Here is a 20,014-nt window from a genome sequence, read left to right on the forward strand (position 1 = left end):
TCACATCAAAGCCTGTGGTGGCAGATTCCTGCCCCTGGGGAGGGTGCATCGGAAAGGCCCTCTGTAGGAGAAAGGGCTCCAGCCTGCACTTCCTTGTTCCCAGGCTCCCACGGCTCTGTCTGATCACAGCTCTGGGTGGCTGACGCAGTCCCTCTGACCGGCCACCCCTGTTCCAGCACAGGCCCCCGGAGCTGCCCTCCCTGCCTCCCTCTCTCCAGAGCCTCCCTGAGCTCCCTCCTGTGGGCTCCCCTATCCCCGCCCTGAGTGCCCACAGCCACAGCCCATGGAAGCGGGCTGCAGCCTTTCCTCAAGGCTTTCTGACTCCCTTCCTGTCCCCACAGGGTGAGGGCCCCGAGGAGCCGGAGGCGCGAGGGCCCTGCTCTGGTCCCAGGGCCTGGGGACATCTGCCGCCATGGGCCAGGAGGAGGATGGATGTGGACACGACCCTGGGAGCCTGGCCTGGCCACAGCAGCAGCTCTGCAGAACCAAGGCAAGCACTGGGGCCCCGTGTCTGGAGGTGGGAAGACAGCCTGAGGACCGATGTCCTGGAGGCCCTGCTGTCTGTCCAGCTTACCCAGGACTCCTGCAGCCCACACAGACCCTGTTGTGCCACGAAGCCCACCCACTCTGCCTCTAAGGCTCTGCAGCTGAACAGAGCCAGGGAGAGGCTGCAAAGGCATCTCCTGTACCAGCCCTGGGAAGGCTGGGACCATCCCAGGGGATGTGAGAGAGTGACACCTGCCACAAGGACCCTAGTCGGTCCAGCTGGGTTCATCAGTGCTGTTCCTCTGCGGTGCTGACCCACTGTAGCCACTGCCCCTGCCCAGCCAGTCCTGGGTGTGGTGACAGCCCTCAGAGGCGGCCTGGGCCATCGGCAGGCTGGGGCACTCCCCTGTGGCCTCCTCCCTCATGGATGAAAGCGTGGGTGTCGGAGGAGGCTGTACTGAGCCCTAGGAAGCTGGTTGCTGGAGCTGGGGTGCCTCCGTGCTGTGCACCTCAGGCAGGTGCCAGCCGTGGGCAGCTGCATAGGAGGCTGGCTGGTGGGGGAGTACCCAGAGCCTGGACTTCCTCCCTTCGTAGCGGGCAGTGGGGGTGAGCAGTGTCCCTGGGAAGAGGTAGTGGCATCAGAGATGACCTCAGGGACTGGGGGCAAGTGACCAGAGGCAGCCAGGGAAGAGCCCTGAAGACTGTGAGGGCCCCAGGGAGCAGGCTGGCTGCTGGGGACAGCCTAGGACAGAGGGACTGGGGGTGCTGGGGACAGCATGGGACAGGCGAGGGATACGGGGCCCCAGGTCTGGAGGACGTGAGCAGGTCCCTGTGTGGCCTGAGCTTCAACCTCCTTGTGTGTACAAGGGGGTACCAGCCAGGCCCTGGGGCCCCTGGGAGCATTTCTCAAGGTGCCCGGTCTGACGTGGCACGGCTGGAGGATGAGGTCCTGGATGATCGTGGGCGTGGACTGCAGGGGCACTTCCGTGGGGGGCAGTCAGCACTTCCTGGTGCCCACATCTTTCCTCTGGGAGGGGCTGGTGACGGGTGGGCAACCCAGGAGCTAGCCAGTGGGGCTTGCAGATCAGGCCAGGGTGGCCATGGCAACAGTGAGAGGGAGGGGGTTGTCGTGCAGGTGTTGGGACATCCGGAAGCCCTTGCTCTCAGGCTGGCCTGGGCCAGTGGTACCCGTGGGGCAGTGGTGGGAAGTGAAGTCCCTGCCAGGACCCTGGATGGTGCCTGGGTGGAACCTGGAACCTGGACCAGCTGGGTGGGGCCCCGGCCATTCTGCCCACAGCTCTTTCTGGAGGTTGGAGCTCCCGCCCTAGTGACAACCAGCACTCACTGGATGCCTTCTGTGTGACCTGACGGGGACTCAGGGAGGGCAGAGCCCAAGCCCACCTTCTCAGGGTCCTGGCTGACCAGGAGGCAGTAGGCATGGAGAAGGGGGACAAAGAGGCTGTATGTCACTCGGGGCTTAGCTCCTGGTCAGCTTGGCTTGGCCCTGCAACTGTCCAACTCCTGGACACCTGCTTCTTCCGTGCCAGGGGCAGTCAGTGGCTGTTCTCCTCCGAGAGTCTTCCGGGTCAGGGAGCTCGGAGGGCGTGGCAGCCCGGCTGGGCGGGCCGGGACTGGGGTGCTGACCTCTGGAGCCCTGGGTCAGTGGACACCATGTGGGAAGCAGAAAAGGGCTCCGACCTGGCGTGCGTCTGCGGGGCCGCCTGAGGGCCGTCTCTCCGTTGGGCGCTCGGGCCACCCTCCCTAATGACACAGCCCCAGGGGACCAGCGCAGTTCGACGGCGTATTGGCCCCGCCCACACCAAGGCCCCGCCCCCAGCGACATATCTGATGATGTCCGCTCGGCCCGGCTCTGCGTCACGCCTCCCGTCCGCCTGGACACTTGGCTCCGCCTCCACCCTCAGGGCCCACGCCCACACCCAGGCCCCGCCTCCACGGCAGAGGCTCCGCCCCCAGGCTCCAGGCCCTTCCCAGCGCTCGGATTTGGTCTCGCGCTCTGGCTCGGTCTCGCGCTCTGCGCCCGGCTCCCCCCGCCTTGGCCCCGCCCACGACTCGGCCCCGCCCACCAGGCCCCTCCTCCACGCCGGAGGCTCCGCGCCGCGCGTTCCTCGCCCTGTCCCCGAGTTGGGCTCTGTCAGGTGCTCCCGGCCCCGCCCCCGCGCTCTCGGCACGCCCCGCGCTCCGGGCCCCGCCCGACGCTCCGGGCTCCGCCCCCGCACTTCCGGGCGGCGCCGGCGGGGGCGCTCCGGCCTGGGCTTAGGCGCTCTGGGCTCCGGCTCCCCGCTCGGGGAAGCGATCGTGGCCGCCGCTACCTCCGCCGCCGCCGCCGCCGCCGCCGGACCGGCCGGAGTCGGGCCGGAGCCGCGTCCCCGCGGAGCAGGCCGGCGGGAGTCCGCGGCCGGCTTTGGCGGCGGCCCCGCGGCCTGCCCCGCGCCCGCCTGCGGGCCGCCGCGCCGCCGCTGCGATGGGGGCCGCCCGGGGCCGCGCCCCCGCCGCGTCCCGCCCGCGGCGCCGCCGCTGAGCGCATGGGCCGCGCCGCGCCGCTCCGGGATCCGGGCCCGGGGCCCCGCCGCCGCCGCCGCCGCCGCCGCCGCCGCCGCCGCGCGGGTGAGTCGCGCGGCCGGGCGCGCATTCCTGAGGGGCGCGGGCCTGTGCGGCGCCCATTGTAGGCCGCGCGGGCCGGGCCGGGAGCGGGACCCGGAAGAGGGGCTCGGGGGGCATGCGGGTCCGGGTCCGCGAGGGCTCGGAGCGCGAGAGGAGGCGTGCGGCCCACCGCTGCGAGGGCGGGTGTGTCTAGGAGGGGGTGCTCGCTGCTGATGCCGAAGACGAGGGGTCGGCCCCTGTTGACTCTGGGGCCGGTGGACGGCTCACAGCGGGCAGCCACTTGCTCTGGGTGAGCTGAAAGGAGTGAGGAATACTCAGGATTCTCAGAAGGAAGGTCCTCCGGGAGGAGGCTGGGGTGTGCAGCTGATGTGTTTGATTGGATGGTGGTGCTGACTGCGGTGCTGTGATCCGTGGGCCTGGGGCAGAGTGGGTGGTGGGTGCAGAAGCATCCTGGGGATAAGCCGGATGGCGGAGGGTCCCTTCTCCTCCCCGTACAACCCCCGCGCCCCCCAACCAAAAAGTAGGAATGAGTGAACCTGAAACCGGAGGAAGCACTCCCCGTGAGGCAGAGCCTGAGGCCGGGTGGTCTGGCTTGCTTGAGGGGCTCTACTCCCCCGGGTAGATGCCTCATCCCCCAGCTTTTTCTGCCTCTCTCCCGGGTGTATGTCTTAGAGTCCACCTCTGCTCTCTATTTTCATGGGAACTGAGTCCCTTCTGAAACCAGAGCTGTACAGTCAGGGCAGTGACGCTCATAGTTTAGCATCGAGCACTGCAGAGAAAAATGCATTAGTCCTCTGGGCATTTTTCTCAGCTGGTCTCTAAGATAATTAATAAAGAGTGATTGTGCATCTTGGCCCCTTGTTTGTGCTCATACTTCTGTTCTCTGCTGCTTCAGGGAGACCCTCAGACATCCTTGGACCAGGCCTTGTTTTGGAGAACACACACATCTAAACCTGACCTCCCAAGATAGCACTATCTGGGTTTCAGTTTTAAGAACTTCTATTCAGGAACAAGGATGGGAAAGCATACAGCATGTATGTTTCTGTCTGATTCCTAGCCGGTATTGATGTTTCTTGGATTTCTGGTTTCAGCAAAGCTAAGTGGACTTTTTGGGTTTCGTTGGTCATTGAGGATTTAGGTGGTGGGGGAATAAATTACATGTAAAGCTGTAGTCCCAATCCTTAGGACAGTCCTTAGTTAACGGACAGTTGGGAGTATGTCAGAGTCACACTCTGTTGTTTCCATACTTCACATAAATCAAAACTTCAAAAGTTGCATTTGAGTAAAACAAATAAATATACACACGCCTACAGCTCTGAGCTGGCTGCCGTGGTACCCAGGGGGTGCTCCTTGGCAGTGACTGAAGGAGATTGTAAATGAGGCATCAGAGTTGTAGATTGCTTTTGTGGGGTCCCCTTTGTTGAAGGTGGTTACAGGCTGTTGGCCAGATCCAGTGCCTGTGGGCCCGTGACTCTAATCTGAAGCAAGGCAGCATCTTCGCATGTGGTGTGTATGTGTGCACACTGAACGCCTGCCATGTTTCTTCTTGGGAACCTGGAGATCTCAGTAATGGGAGCGCGTTTCATAACAGCAGCAATGTGGAGAGATGTTCTTGTGCTCCTAGGACACCGAAGGTCTCCTGTCAGTTGACAGCCAAAAGCAGATGTGAATTTTAAGAAACGTTTCTTCTGGGCTATAAGAAGATAGCTTAAATGATTAGGGGGACTTGCTCTCACCCAAATGAAAAGACAGCTCGATGTTGAATTTGCTGCTGTTTCAGCACCCGTGAAGGGCTGATGTTCCACATCTGTGCCGAGTGTTGTTTTCCTTAGTGTTCATGAATTACATGTTTGTTGGTGCCCCTTAGTTGAGAGACCTTGTGTCAGATCCTGTAGGCCCTGCAGAGAATGTTTAAACCAGGCTGCTCCAAGTCGTTTACCTGGAAGACATCAGCACTTCAAGAGAAAGTGACGTGACTAGTAATCAGCCTCCCCCTTAGAAAACAGTGACTTGGTTTTTTCTCAAGGCAAGTGAACCACAGAGCATCTCCAGCAGTAAGGCTCAGGGGACCAGGTGTGGGTCCTTCCTGAGATGGTGGCCCCGACAAGAGGGCGCTAGCATCCGGGAGCTGGTGTGGAGACCTCAGAGGTGCTCAGTCCCCATCGATGGGGTTCAGAGGAGACGACCTTGCAGTTGAAGTGGTCCGTGAGCAGCAGCTGTCACAGCCCGTGGGCCTTGACCTGAGAAAGCAGGCTGTTCCTGCCGAGCCCGAGGTTGCAGCCGACCCGGTAGGCTAGTCACTAGCTGCAGGACAATAGTTGTGACCCATTCTCCACCTCTGGGTGCCATGAGGCGTTGGCAGCTGCTGGCAGGCGAGTGTGTGCAGACCAGGTGTGGGGCAGGTTGCATGTAGGCCAGGGCCCAAGAGTGGAGAGGTGGCTGGGAGGTCTGTGCCTTGTGTTGATGCCAGGTTTTTGGATTTTGCTCTGCTCCTCTGACTTGCTCAGTGCTCTCAGCGATTGGGCCTATCATGCTTCTCTCCAGTCTCCTTCTAGGCAGACCACCTACATCCAGCAGGCCAGGTTGGGAGGTGTGGCCTGAGCCCGTGGGCTCAGTGTCAGGGAGGACAGGACGCGAGGCTGTGGCAGAGCCCTGACAGGGCAGCCCTCCCTTGTGCGAGACGGGCTTCTAGCAGCAGAGACAGAACCATGGCTCCCTAACTCTGAGAGGGCGAGTCACGTGGCTTTCACTTTACCAAGCTGCATCCTGTGAGCCGCGGGCTTCCTTAGCTGGCCTCGTCTGCTCTGTACCCTCTCTGCTCCTCAGAGTACTCAGTTGCCATTTGCTGTCAGAAGGACACTTTCCTTTTAAGCAAGGTTTTCAAGTCTAGAGCACGTCTGATGGAAGTGTTTAAGACTGTTCATGGGAATTCTCTGGTGGTCCAGTGGTTAGGACTCCAAATTTTTACTGCTGAGGGCCTGGGTTCATTCCCTGCTCGGGAAACTAAGATCCCACAAGCTGCCCTGTGTGGCCAAAAAAAATAAAAGTCTTCACATCATCAGCGGTGTGAGAAGGCCCCTGTGCACGGGAGCAGCGTCCTGTGCTCCTCACTGGAAGGTTCCCTGCTCTTTGGGGCGTGTGGAGACTTAGAACCAGTTGCTGTGTGTTTGCCCGGGTCGTGGGGACACTCAATGTGAAGCGGTGGAAAGCAAGAAGCAGAGCGGCTGTGGGCCCGAAGAGTGTGGAGGGCCGACATGGCCGCCAGCCTTCGGTGTGGAGTGCCATGTCTGCGCATCACAGCGGCCCTGTGATGCTGAGATACACACCCTCACCTTCCTCGTGAGGGGCTGGCTCTCACCTGGCTTTGCACAGCTGGGAGGACCAGAAGCTCCTGCGTCTCCTCCAGCCCTCCTGCCTTTCTGGAGCTTGAGAGGGCCTGGCCACGCAGTCCTGTAGCAGCTCAGGATGGAGGGTCCCCAGGCTTGTAGTCTCTCTTTGTTCTCACAGAAGGACCCTCAAGGGTAGTGACGCTCTCTGTGTTCTGGACATTGATTTCTTTGTGCCAGAGGCATTCCTGTAGTTGGCAAAGTTTACAGAAATTGTTCTAACATAGTACAAAACCTTGTGACAAAGGATTGAACATTTAAACTGAGTTTCTGGCTTTGAGTTCGAGCGGGAGGGCATCATTGAGGAGAGTCTTGTCGTGAGAAAACCTCTGTGGTCATGTTTCCATGGACCCACCTTTCCTAATCCTTGTCCTCTTAATGGTTTCAACAGGACAGATTGATTCACTTTGGAGCCGTAAGTACTGATGTATTAGGGTGCAGCGCTCATTGTTCATTGACGCACAGAGTCCCAAAATGAATATCCAGGAGCAGGGTTTCCCCTTGGACCTCGGAGCAAGTTTCACCGAAGATGCCCCCCGACCCCCAGTGCCTGGTGAGGAGGGTGAACTGGTGTCCACAGACCCCAGGCCCGTCAGCCACAGCTTCTGCTCTGGGAAAGGCGCTGGGATTAAAGGGGAGACTTCCACAGCCACTCCGAGGCGCTCGGACCTGGACCTGGGGTACGAGCCCGAGGGCAGCGCGTCGCCCACCCCTCCGTACTTGAAGTGGGCCGAGTCGCTGCACTCCCTGCTGGACGATCAAGACGGCATAAACCTGTTTAGGACTTTCCTGAAACAGGAGGACTGTGCCGACCTCCTGGACTTCTGGTTTGCCTGCAGCGGCTTCAGAAAACTGGAGCCCTGTGACTCGAATGAAGAGAAGAGGCTGAAGCTGGCCAGAGCCATCTACCGCAAATACATCCTTGATAACAACGGCATTGTGTCCCGGCAGACCAAGCCCGCCACCAAGAGCTTCATAAAGGACTGCATCTCGAAGCAGCAGATCGACCCCGCCATGTTCGACCAGGCACAGACGGAGGTCCAGTCCACCATGGAGGAGAACACCTACCCCTCCTTCCTCAAGTCCGACATTTACCTGGAGTACACGAGGACAGGCTCGGAGAGCCCAAAGCTCTGCAGCGACCAGAGCTCTGGGTCAGGGACAGGGAAGGGTGTCCCCGGGTACCTGCCCACGCTGAACGAAGACGAGGAATGGAAGTGTGACCGGGAGGCGGACGAAGACAGTGGCCGGGACCCTGCTCCGCCCGGCAGGCTCACGCAGAAGCTGCTCCTGGAGACGGCCGCCCCGAGGGCCTCCTCGAGTAGACGGTACAGCGAAGGAAGAGAGTTCAGGTGAGTCGACCCGCGGCCTGCAGTCCTGTGCCCACCTCCACGACCTGGAGAAGCAGCCAGGGACAGGCCTTGTCCTTCAGCCAGAGTGGGTGGACTCCCGGAGCCGGGGTGAGTTGCGGGGCTGGTGTGTGCTCACGATACCTTCTCGTGTGTTAGGTGTCTTTACGTTTCTTTTTAAATTGTGTGTGTGTGTGTGTTTTGTTCCTGTGCTTGGGCTTCTCCTGGCTGTGGCGAGCGGGGCTGCCCTCCAGCTGTGGAGCCCGGGCTTCTCCCGTGGTGGCGTCTCTTGTTGCGGCTCGTGGGCTTCGTAGTTGCGGTGCACAGGCTTGGTTGCCCCGCAGCACGTGGAATCTTCAGGGACCAGGAATCAAATCCGCTGCATTGGTAGGCGGATTCTTAACCCCTGGACCACCACGGAAGTCCCAGATGTTTGTTTGTTTGTTTATTTGGCTTCATCAGGTCTTAGTTGCTGGGATCTTTGTTTGGGCCCACGGGCTCAGTAGTTGTGGCCTGGGGGCTTAGTTGCCCCAGGCATGTGGGATTTTCATTCCCCAACCAGGAATTGAACCAGAGTCCCCTGCATTGAAAGGCGGATTCTTAACCACTGGACCACTAGGGAAGTTCCCCCTAGATGTTTTTAATATTTGTATTTTGAGGGCACCTTTATTAAGAAAGATTGAAGGCAGGAGAAGGGGATGACAGAGGATGAGATGGTTGGATGGCATCACCGACTCTATGGACATGAGTTTAAGGAAAGGCCGGGCATTGGTGATGAACGGGGAGGCCTGGCGTGCTGCAGTCCATGGGGTCCCAAAGAGTCGGACACGACTGAGCGACTGAACTGACTGACTGACCTATCAAGAACAGCCTAGCCTATGTGGCTTTGTAAGTCATTAGGAATGTCGGAATTCTTGGGAGTCATATGATATTTAAAGCTTACCCTTTAGTAGTAAAATTTGTGTTCTTTTGCACAGAAGGTGGGTTTATGTGGCAGACTTGATCCTCTTGGCTTGATAGGACATTTGAGTGCGTCAGTATGGAGAGAATTCCAGGCCGCTTGGGAGGTGGTGGCGAGGAGGCTGCTGTGCTGCAGGCTGTCCGAGCACTCTGGGAACTCCCTGTGGCTGCAGCGGGGGCCCCAGGATTGGCTCTGCACCTCCCGGACCCGGACCCGGCAAGGCAAGTGTTGTGCTGCTGTGTGTTCAGTTCCCAGCTCTCTCCAGTTGCGATCAGTCCTTGCACGGGGCACGTTGCAGCCTTGGAGGCGTGAAGTGGCGCTCTCCGGAAGTCGTTGCCAGCTTGGAAGTGTGCCAGTTTGCTGGAAGTGTGTTTGATGTGGAGGTGGGGCCTATAGCCGATGTCGGTGGGCACTCGCGTCCTCACCCATTTCCCTGTCGGTAGGTGGTCCCAGACACTCCTGCCTGCAGAACTGAAAGCTGAGGATTCTGTGGCCCTGCCGATTCAATCGCGGATATGCAGATGCATCCCTGGGTGCTGGGCTCTCCTGTGGAGGCGGTAAAAGCCCAGATCACCTCTCCAGGCTTTCTGTGGCAGAGAGATTGGCCACTTCTAACAAACACAGTGTTAAACTTTTTCAGGGTTTAAATATTCTTTAAGTGATGTGATGATAAAAGATACACTGTTTTAGGTAATCTTTATGCACCTTTATACACTTTTTGTTCACTGTCCTTATTGATTAAGTAATCTTTTTAGGACAGAATATACTATAAAATTATCCTGGTAAGGAAGGCTAGTAAGTGACAATAGCTTTTAAAACCTAACACGGAAGTTTTCATATTTGATTAGAACAGTTTTAAAATGGGATTATATTTGAGGCCTGGGCTGCAGAGGAAAATAAATTGAGCTCAATTCTGATTTCTGATTTTAGAAATTCCCACGTGCTGCCCCTCACACTTCCCAGTTCTCGGTCGGGGGCCCGTTGTAGCAGCAGCCTTGTTTTTTCTCTCTTCAGTTTGCTCTGTTCATAGTATGTATCCTTTACTGTCCGATTGCGGGAACATGTTCAGCTGTGAGGACTCCGGCACGTGGAGGTGCTGGGGCCCCCGAGTCCTGCCTGCGCCCCCGAGTCCTGCCTGCACTGGGACGCGCCCTCCCGGGGCTGCCTGTGTGGGTGTGTGGATGGGCGCCCTCCTGTGTCAGGGCCGGTGTTCATCAGCACTGACAGGCTGTGGAGTCCAGCACAGTCCGCTCTCTTTGCAGGGGTTGCGGTTAGGGTCCATGAGGTTGAGAGTCACAGAAAACCCAGCCCACCCGCCTTCCACAGTGAAGGCGTTGGGCTGGCCCAAATAGACAGAAAGTCCGGCACAGGCCCAGCTTCTGGTGCGGTGTGATTCTGACTCCAGCCATGTTTCTTTTAAAGACTTGATTTTGTTTTTGTTGTCTTTTAGGGCAATTTTACGTTCCCAGCACAGTTGCAAGGAAGGTACAGAGGTTTCCTGTGTGCTCTTGCCCTGCACGTGCACAGCCTACCCCTACCACCCTCATCAGCGCCCCTACCAGAGTGGTCATTTGTTAACAGCGGATGAACCCGATCCTAATCTCTACTGTCTGCACGGTCTTGTCTTTTCTAGACGCCGTGTAGTTGGAAGTAGACCGTATGTAACCTGTTCACATTGGCTTCTCTCACTTGGTCACACGCTTTTAAGGTTCCTCAGTGTCCTTTCGTGGCTTGATAGCTCATAGCTTCAGCCCTGAATAGTATTCCACTCTCTGGGTGGACCACAGTGTACGTATCCATTCGCCAGCTAGAGGACTTCCTGATGGGTCCAGTTTTTGGCAGTTGCAGTAAACACCTGTGTTGGGGTTTTTGCGAGGACGTGAGTTTCCATCTCCTGTGGGTAGAACATTTAGGATCGTGAGCGCTGGCTCATGTGGGAGGTCGGTTTTACAGGAACTGCTCTTCTCTGGGTGCTGCTGTGTCTCTGCCTTACCACGGCCGGCTTTGCTCCCGTGTTCTGTAAACAACTGCCCCCCGCGGCTGGGGCTGCCGCGTGCCCTTGTGGCCGGCCCACTCCAGTCTGATCACGGTGCCTGGGCTCCTACCAAGTAGGGCCGCCCCGCCCTGTCCAGCAGAGAGGGAGAAAGAGAGTGGGTGCTGGTGCCTGCCCCCACCGCCCAGCCAGAGGAGCAGCACGTGCCATCTCAGCGCAGCCGCTGCTGGAGAGTGTGTCAGGAGGGCCTGTCTGGGACAGAACGACAGCAAGGGGCTCCAGAGCTGAGCTCCCTGGCCCCACGGGCCCTGCACATGAGGCCGCTCCAGCTGCGCTTGCTGGGGCCGCCCCGGCTCCCCATGCCAGGTGGGGCTGCCCGTGTGCCCGCTCCTTATTGGCTTCACGTGCTCACATGGCTTTGAGAGCCCTTTCCATAGGTCTTTGTCAAAACTGAGAAAATGGGTGTCCCTGGTGTTTTCTGCACTTAGCCTAGTCCCCTGGGGTCATTTGGAGCCCTGGGCTGAGGGGTCACTAAATTCCTTGCTGGTTTGCTGTTCTCTGTGTGGAAAATTTTCCTGGTTTTTATGGCCTGTTGTCAGTGGAACTCTGCACTGACTTTGGTTGGTTCCTACCCGCATTTAAATTTGGTGTGAATTGGCAGAGGGCCGTCTGATGGCACAGGTGTTTTGGCTATTTATTTACTGAGTGGTTTGGCCTGGGGGCCCAGGGCCTGTAAGTCATCCACAGGCTTGGAAGCCTGGCCTGGCCTGCCAGGGGCTGGGCTCGGCCTGCTTGGTCAGGCTTGAAGTCAGGCCATCTTTTTCAGTCCTTCAACTACCTGCACTTATCTGTTGCCACTGGTTTTCTTTTCTCTGTCTCTTTTTAAAAACATACTTCCTTTTTTGGGCACAGTATGCAGTGTGTGAAACTTCCCCGACCAGGGATCGAACCCGTGTCCCGCTGTGGTTAAGCGTGGAGACTTAACCACAGTACCACCAAGGAAGCCCCTCTCGTTTTTTAATCAACATATAGTTGACTTACAATGTTGTCTTAATTTCTGCTGTGTAGCAAAGTGACTCAGTTATACATGTACTGTATATGCATTCTTTTATATAGTCTTTCCCTTACAGTTTATCTCAGGATATCAAATATAGTTCCTTGTGCTCCACAGTAGAACCTTGTTTATGTTGCTGCTGGCTTTAATGTCTAAGTGGCGAATGCTTTCCATTTTTCTTTGCTGCCTTCCTCACTGGTTGAGAAGTTGCCCGAGGACAGGGTCTCACCTGCTGTCTCCTTACATCTTCTGGGTGGGGCAGACAGTGAGGCCCCCTGGTCAGCGCTGGTCCCTGTGGCCGTGGGCAGAGAGTTCAGTGCGGATGATGCTTGTAGCAGGAGTAACTTGTGGGTCTGGTGAAGGACGGATGACCAGCCCTTACTGCCCACACTGAGGAACTGCCTGACCTGTTTGTTGCCTTATCAACTGTGTTCTGGTAAATGGCTTAAAGAAGGAGAAATGTAAAAAGAGGAAGCACCCAAATGTGTGTTGTTTTGTGTGGAAGGCAGAAAAGGGAGGTTGCTCTGGGGTTTCTCTTGCAGCTCCAGCGCCGTGGCGCGGGGGTGGGGCGGTGACTCTGGGGCCGGCCGCTTCTGTTCTCAGGGTGGCGAGGGCCCAGGCGACGGGGGTCTCAGGACACTGGTCCTGCTGCTGTGGTTGTTGTTCAGTTGCTCAGTCGTGTCCGACTCTTTGCAACTCCATGGACTCCCGCACGCCAGGCTTCCCTGTCCTTCACCATCTCCCAGAGTTCACTCAAACTCATGTCCATTGAGTCAGTGATGCCATCAAACCATCTCGTCCTCTCTTGTCCCCTCTTCTCTTGCCTTCAATCTTTCCCAACATCAGAATCTTTTCCAGTGAGTCAGCTCTTTGCATCAGGTGGCCAAAGTATTGAAGCTTCGGCTTCAGCATCAGTCCTTCCAGTGAATATTCAAGGTTGATTTCCTTTAGGACTGACTGGTTCCATCTCTTGGCTATCCAGGGGATTCTGGTGACAGCCTGTTTAATTTGACCTTCAGGGCTTCCCAGGTGGCACTGGTAGTAAAGTGACCCGCCTGCCAGTGTAGGAGATATGAGAGATACAGGTTTGATCCCGATCCATGGGTCTGGACGATCCCTTGGAGGAGAGCCCTGCAATCTTCTGCAGTGTTCTTGCCTGGAGAATCCCATGCCTGGTGGGCTCCGGGCCCCAGGGTCGCAGAGTCCGATAGGGCTGAAGTGACTTACCGTGACTACCGTTGCACCGGTGGCGTGCGAGTACTCTTCACTGTTGGATTCTTAGATCTTTTGGATGGAGGGTGACTCGTTTGTGCAGCGTGGCTCTCCCTGCAGCCTTCCCCCTCTTTTTTCCTGCTGCTGCGGCTGTACTCACTCTCAGTTGGGACATGCAGGTTAGGAAGAGAACACGGCCCTGCTGCCTTTTCTTTGTCACCTTCCAGGTGTGTGACTTGTCCACCTGGGTGAATTCCTTTAACTGAACAGATGATCCCAAGGTTGGTGACTGGAGATGTTTTTAGACGTACTTTAGTGTGCAGCTGTGGGGTTCTCAAGACAGGAATTTACTGGGCATTCCCTTGGGGTCCTGTGGTTAGGACTCCACACTCCTGCTGCGGTCCCGAGTTCACTCCCTGGTTGGGGTACTAAGATCCCACAAGCTGGGCAGTGCAACCAAACAAAAAAGACAGGAGTTTATAGATCTTTCCATTCACCTTATGGGCTGGATGGGGAGAAGGTTAATTAAGCCCAGTGGTTTAATTTAAAGACCCCTTGCTTGATGCCTTTCCACCGGCTGTGTCTTCTGGGGTCACCCTTCTCCTGGTTATGTGATGGTGGGAGAGTTGCTTCACCTCTCTGAGTTTTCCTATAACATGAGGAGGATGAAGCAAGGGCCTGCCGGATGAGGCTGTCAGGGAGGCTCGTGAGCTGGTCCGCGGTGGTGCCTGCGCACAGCAGGTGTCCAGGGCACACAGCAAGTGCTTCAAGTTTCAGATCCTGCTGTGTCTTCGTTGTCATCTGAACTTACTTGTCTGCTCGATGTTGGTGACATTCTCATCCAAGTGACAGGCGATTTCAGATCGTGACACTTTGCAGTTTTACTAATCGCATATCCTGAGAGGCACCCAAAGCTGCCGTCCTTAGCTCCAGAAGTGGCCCCACCATCTACCAGCTCCAGCCCGGCCCACCTGGCCAGCCCGGCCCACCAGCCCAGACTCCCCGGCCGAGCGTGTGCTCAGCCCTCTGCTTCTCGCTGTGGTGCCCGCCACCTCCTGCAACCACAGAACCTTCTAGCTGAGTCTCTGCCCCAGTCTCTTCCCCACCACGCCCAGAGGGATCGTTTCTAGATGCCGGTCTGGCACGCGCTCCTTTCCTCCCTGATGCGTGGACTCCCCCCGGCTCCTGTGACTTCGCGTGTCCACGGGAGACCTGGTCATGGTGCCGACATGCTGTGTGTGCCTCGTGTGCCTGTCGGTCGGGGGGGTGGGCTAGTGAGAGTTCGTGAGCTAGTTGCAGGAGAATCAAAAAATATTTTCTCTATTTCAGTCCCACAGAACTCTGTAGTCTTTGATGACAGATTTCAGCAGAGCCTAGGAAGGTACAGTCCTCAGACCGAGGACTTCAGGGATGGAGAGGCCCCTTTGTCACGTGATCCGTGGCAGTGGCTTTATGAAAGGGGAGTGCCTGCAAGGACCGTGGCCCGTGAGGCTGCCGCGGCCAGATTGAGATGCCTGGGCAGGCGGGTGGCCGGGCGTGTGCATCTCTGTGTGTTCACCGCCCAGGGATCAGCCGGTTCTCAGGTTTGCGTGCCAGTTAGCGTCACGGAGACTTGAATCTGATTCATACGCACTGTCTGTTAGTCTCCTTTAGCATCCTGACTTCATTTACACCAGTTTACCTGGCATCCTTAGAAATAGTGGAGTTTGGCCAAGTGGTTGTTGTTCAGTGAAGGAAAAGGCAGATGCCCTAATAATTCTGTCTTCAGTCCACCTTGGGGCTGAGTACGTGTGTGTGTGTGTGTGTGTGTGTGTGTAAGAAAACCAGCGTTGCTTTATTTTTCCCCCGTGTCACATCAGTACAAATGCACATTTTTGTGAACCACTCAGGCTACACCCAGGGCCCATTAATTCCAAAAAGTGTTTGATTGAGAAAACAACTCAGTCAATCTCTTCAGTTCCTTCCCGGAACTCAGGCGTGCCTTATGACTTTGTGAAAAGAAACGCAGTCTCCAGGGCAGTGCAGAGGGCTTCGTGTCTGTCTGTGAGGGGCTGCAGCCTGCCCCTTCCTCATCCCTCCTCAGAACCAGTGAAAACCTTGGGAGCAGCTGGACTCAGCTCTTTTGTTTGGACCAAACTCCACCAGTTTTTGTGGATAGAGACAACGAGCCTTGCTTGGTGTGGCCCGGTGGACACCCTCTCAGCCCCCCAGGGCCAGGAGGCTCCCACTGCCTGGCTTATGGGGTCTTAGTTCCCCCACCAGGGGTTGAACTTGGACCCTCGGCAGTGAGAGCCAGGAGACTTGACCATCACTGGACCACCAGGGAACGCCCTTCCTTGTGCCCTTGGAGTCATTAATATGCTTTCGTTTGGAATCAATCCTCTCTGAATCACTGGCTCATTTTCAGTCTTCTGTTAAGGAGATATTTAGAAATGATCAGAAAGCACATTGCTTGCAGCACTGCGAGTAATAGCTCGCAGTCAGAATATAGTTCACTTGGTGTCTGATCTGATCTGACACAGGGCTGGTTGGTTGTACAGGGACTTTTTTTGTATGGCTGGAGAATATAGGCTTTCTGTTTTCTTCATTTGGTTTTTCTACATTTTCCAAATTCCTATAAAGCATACATTTTTGTAACTAGAAAATATATTATTAAAATATATACAAAAATGTATCATAAGAAGGTCTGGATGATATGCAGTTTTCAAAAGCATATCTTTGTCTTTTAAAAGGATCATATATGGAGAAGGAACTGGCAACCCACTCCAGTGTTCTTGCCTGGAGAATCCCAGGGACGGAGGAGCCTAGTGGGCTGCCGTCTATGGGGTCTCACAGAGTCGGACACGACTAAAGCGAGTTAGCAGCAGCATAACTATCTATTGTGGCCCATTATTTTAATTATACTATCAAATAGTAGCTTATACATGAGCTTATATTCTGTATTTTTCAACAGTTTAATCCATGATTGCATTTGATAAACAAAAACCATGTATTGTTTTTAATATTATTTGGAGATTGAAATGAAGCAAACTTTGTGGCTAAAAACAATTTAAAGCAATGAGACAAAAATAAAGTTCATAGGTTAATAAAAAAAAATAAAGCAATGAGACAAAATAAAATAAATAAATAAAAGGATCATATAAATGTTTCTTTTAAGTGTGATCTTAGGTCTTAATGTTTGCACTATTATACCAGTATTTTAATTAATTTTCATTAAAAAAAAAGAAGGAAAAATTCAAATAATGCTAAAAGGCCAAAAACTAAGTTTGGCAGTCTCATGACCCCTGGCCTTTCCAGGGTGGCCACGTCCAGCTTCTTACCCGAGTGTGAGTCAGCTCAGGTCACCATGGCAAAATACGGTAGACTTGGGGACTTGGGTGACAGACTCTTCTCATAGTTCTGGAGGCTGGAGGCCCCAGGCCGAGGCACCAGCAGCAAAGCAGCCTCTGTTCATTCCCCTCGCGGTTTGCACGTGGGCCTTTTCTCACTGGGTCCCGGTGGAGACAGACAGCTCCCTGCTCTCTTCTGCCAAGGTCAGTGATCCTATGGGATCAGAGCCCCACTTATATTTCTATTTATTTATTTTATACTTTTTGAAACCTTTTACTTATTTGGGCTTCCCTGGTGGCTCAAATGATAAAGAATCTGCCTGTAGTGCGGGAGACCTGGGTTCAATCTCTGGGTCAGCAAGATCCCCAGGAGAAGGAAATGGCAACCCACTCCAGTACTCTTGCCTGGAGAATCCCATGGACAGAGGAGCCTGGTGGGCTTCTGTCCCTGGGGCTGCAAAGAGTCGGACACGACTGAAGAGACTAACTTGCACTTGTTCAGAGACCTGTGCTGCGTCTCTTGCTCCACGGGCTTGCTCTGGTCGCAGCAGGCGGATACTGCTCTGCCCGCAGCCCAGGCTCTCACTGCAGCGGCCGCTCTGGTTGTGGTGCGGGCCTGGCTGCCCTTGGCCTCTGGGGTCGTCCCAGACCGGGATTAAATCTGCGTCCCCTGCCTTGGCAGGCGGATTCTTAAACCCTGGGCGCCAGGGAAGTCCAGACCTTTTCTTTTTTGTAAACATTTTCAGTAGTTTTTGTCTTTTTTCCCCCATTGTGCTTCATATGTATGTTTTCCAGACCTGTCTACCATTGGCTCGTTTCTCTTCAGTCTGCTCGTAGGCCTGTCTGTGGAGTTCTTAACTTCAGTTGTTATATTTTTCAAGTTTAGTGTTCATTTGATTCTTCTTTTTGTTTTTTTTTTTTTGATTCTTCTTTTTGTTTTTTTAATATTCAGTTCTCTGCTCAAACTCTCTCAGAAGCTTGTCTTTTAATGAACATGTTTATCACATGCATTTTAATGTCCTGTATTTTAAAATTGGGGTGTTTTGTGGTTCTTTTTCTATTGTCTGTTTTTTTCATGTTCTTGAGTTGGCTGGTCCTGCCTCCTAGTATGCTGGGCAGTTTTTATTGAACCCTGGACATAGATTCTGTATGTGACACAGATTAAGAAATCACTTGAGGACCCCAATCACATTTTTCTCCAGTGAGGGCTTACCTGGCCTTTAGTGTGGGGACTTGTCACTTTACACCAGCCGGAACCAGTCATCCCTCTAGGATAGCCACTGGGATCCCAGCTGAAGGCCTGGGGTCTGCACCAGCATCCACACCTTTGGTGCATTTGAAACGCCCATGTAGGAGTTCTGAAGTTATCACATTCTCAGCCTGGAGGTCACTGCTTGAGGACCTCAAGGAGAAAAGTGGGACCCTGTGTCTGACTTGTCCATCTGTTCTTCTTTTTTCTCTCATGTTTTAGCCCCTTAAGACCTCATTTCCCTGGTAGCTCTTGTGCCTTGTTGTTGACTCACTAAGTCCAACTCTTTTGTAACCCTGTGGACTGTAGCCTGCCAGGCTCCTCTGTCCATGGGATTTCCCAGGCAAGAATACTGGGATCATTCCATTCTCCAGGGGATCTTCCTGACCCAGAGAGTGAACCCACGTCTCCTCATTGCAGGTGGGTTCTTCATCACTGAGCCGCCAGGGAAGCCCCTCTGTGCCTTAAAACATATGAAAACCTTTCTATCTGTTTTTCTCATTGGTCTTGCAAGTGGTAGTTTGCTCCCGGGTCAGGGGACTAAAATCCACATGCCATGCAGTGCAGCCAAAAAAGAAAAATCTGTGAAGAGATGAGTCCTCTTGGGCATCCCTGTTTCTCTGGATGTGCCTTTAGCTGCCTCTGGGCAGAGTGAGTGCTCCGTGGATCATACAGCTCAAATGTCCTTCTCTGTCCACACACTCACCCCATTTGCTCTCTCAATATTGTTCAAAGGTAAATAATCTGAATAATTGTGTGCCCTTCCAAAGCATCTTTATGAATATAGAAATTAATATGAACATATTGTTATATTTTCAATGTTAAATACATTGTAAAGTAGGAATTTTCTTTAGAGAAATGTATGTGACCTAAAAAAGGAGGTCCATCACACAGAATATGGTTTATGTTGAGTATAAACTCCAGACCCATCGTGTATATGTTCGTTTTTCAGGTATAAAGATGACTTTACCAATCACTTGCAGCATTTCTGGTGTTGTCGTTGAGTTTGGGTTCTGTTGCTTCCTCCCTCTAGGTATTGTTGCCGTGCTTCCCGTGTGACAGAGGCAGCTGTGTGGATTATGGCCGGGTTCACTGTGACCTAAATGAGAAGCACACTCGGGGCCCTGGTGGACCTCGTGTTACTTGGCGCACACGGCAGACGGGTTCAGCCACGTGTCGGCTCACCTCCCTCAGTGTGAGCTGCTGGCCTCCGCGTCCGCCCTGCACGGGCCGTGTCTGAGCTATGCCACCGACACTCTTCCTGGGGGCAGAGAACAGGCCCCCAGGTGCCCCTTTGCTGGGGCCTCCCGCCCCACGGGGGTTCCCACTCTCTGCTGGTCTTGGCTTCCCAGCGTTGTGGCCATGCCCCACCTTCCAGGCAGCCCCCAGGGCCACAGGCATGGAGATGGCAGAGTTGAAGGGGCCGGATGAGGCCTGGCGTGGTGCAGAGCCGGGGTAGGCCAGTGACGGGACACTGTTGGACATCCCAGCATCGACGTTGGTGCTGTGAAATTCTGATTGCTTTGGAATGTAAAGTTTTGTGGTGCCGTGTACAGTTTGTTGGAGTTAATATAAAGATGCCACATTTTCGTGGTGAACAAAAAGTCTGGCAAGTAAGAGCAGTCCAGAGTCCATCCTGTGTGCAATGGAAGCAGGGGCTGTGTCTTGCCTGGTAGGGCTTTCTTGTAAGGTGGTCAGGGCAGGTTCATTTGGATATGGTAAAAGTCCTTTAAAAAGAAAATCTGTTTGAAACGTTGTGAAAGAAAACTTCATCAGTGGAAAAATCAAATAACTTATAAAAGCAAAGTACCTGAAGAGTCTGAGTTCTCCCTCAGGTTTTCACTTTCTGGGCAGACTTCATGTGCTGAGTCAGGGGAGGCAGACAAGGGTGTCCTTCGGGCCTAGGGGCTGCCAGACGCGCAGTTAGCTTAGAGAAGGTTGAGTGTTACCTGGGGCTTCCCTGGTTGCTCAGCAGTAAAGAATCTGCCTGCAGCGCCGGAGACGTGGGTTTGATCCCTGGGTCGAGAAGATCCCCTGGAGAAGGAAATGGCAACCCACTCCAGTATTCTTGCCTAGGAAATCCCATGGATCTTGGTGGGCTCTAGTCCATGGGGTTGCAAAGGTCAGACATGACTTAGTGACTAAACAATAGCAAACAACGAGTTACCTGGTGATGTTAGGAAGTGAAGAGGCTTGGAATTTTTGGTTTCTGAATTACTTCAAGGGAACAAATGGTACTATTTTATGAACAGAGTTTTGATTTTGACTAGATTCATAAGTGCATGTTCTTAATTTTTGAAAAGCCATGTTTTCAGAGTTGCTGATTTGGTCTTATAGCTTCAGTCCCGAGAACTAGTCTCCTCATCAGAGTTC

At 54.5% G+C, this 20,014-nt stretch overlaps 1 protein-coding gene across 4 annotated transcripts in view; it reads left to right on the forward strand.

The window, feature by feature from the left end:
• The first annotated feature begins 3,047 nt into the window (after positions 1–3,047).
• The window catches only part of AXIN1 (axin 1), a 38,979-nt gene continuing 22,012 nt past the window's right edge, over positions 3,048–20,014 (forward strand). For 3 of the 4 annotated variants that reach the window (XM_025274800.3, XM_025274799.3, XM_025274801.3), the window contains exon 1: positions 6,886–7,846. In XM_025274800.3, the coding sequence (XP_025130585.1) occupies positions 6,969–7,846 (878 nt within the window). In that variant the 5' untranslated portion in view covers positions 6,886–6,968. Of the gene's footprint in view, positions 3,112–6,885; positions 7,847–20,014 lie in introns of those variants that run through there. The other variant, XM_025274798.3, reaches the window with a different exon arrangement.

This window comes from Bubalus bubalis, chromosome 24, assembly GCF_019923935.1.
Source record: "Bubalus bubalis isolate 160015118507 breed Murrah chromosome 24, NDDB_SH_1, whole genome shotgun sequence".
In the NCBI taxonomy this organism is placed as follows: Eukaryota; Metazoa; Chordata; class Mammalia; order Artiodactyla; family Bovidae; genus Bubalus; species Bubalus bubalis.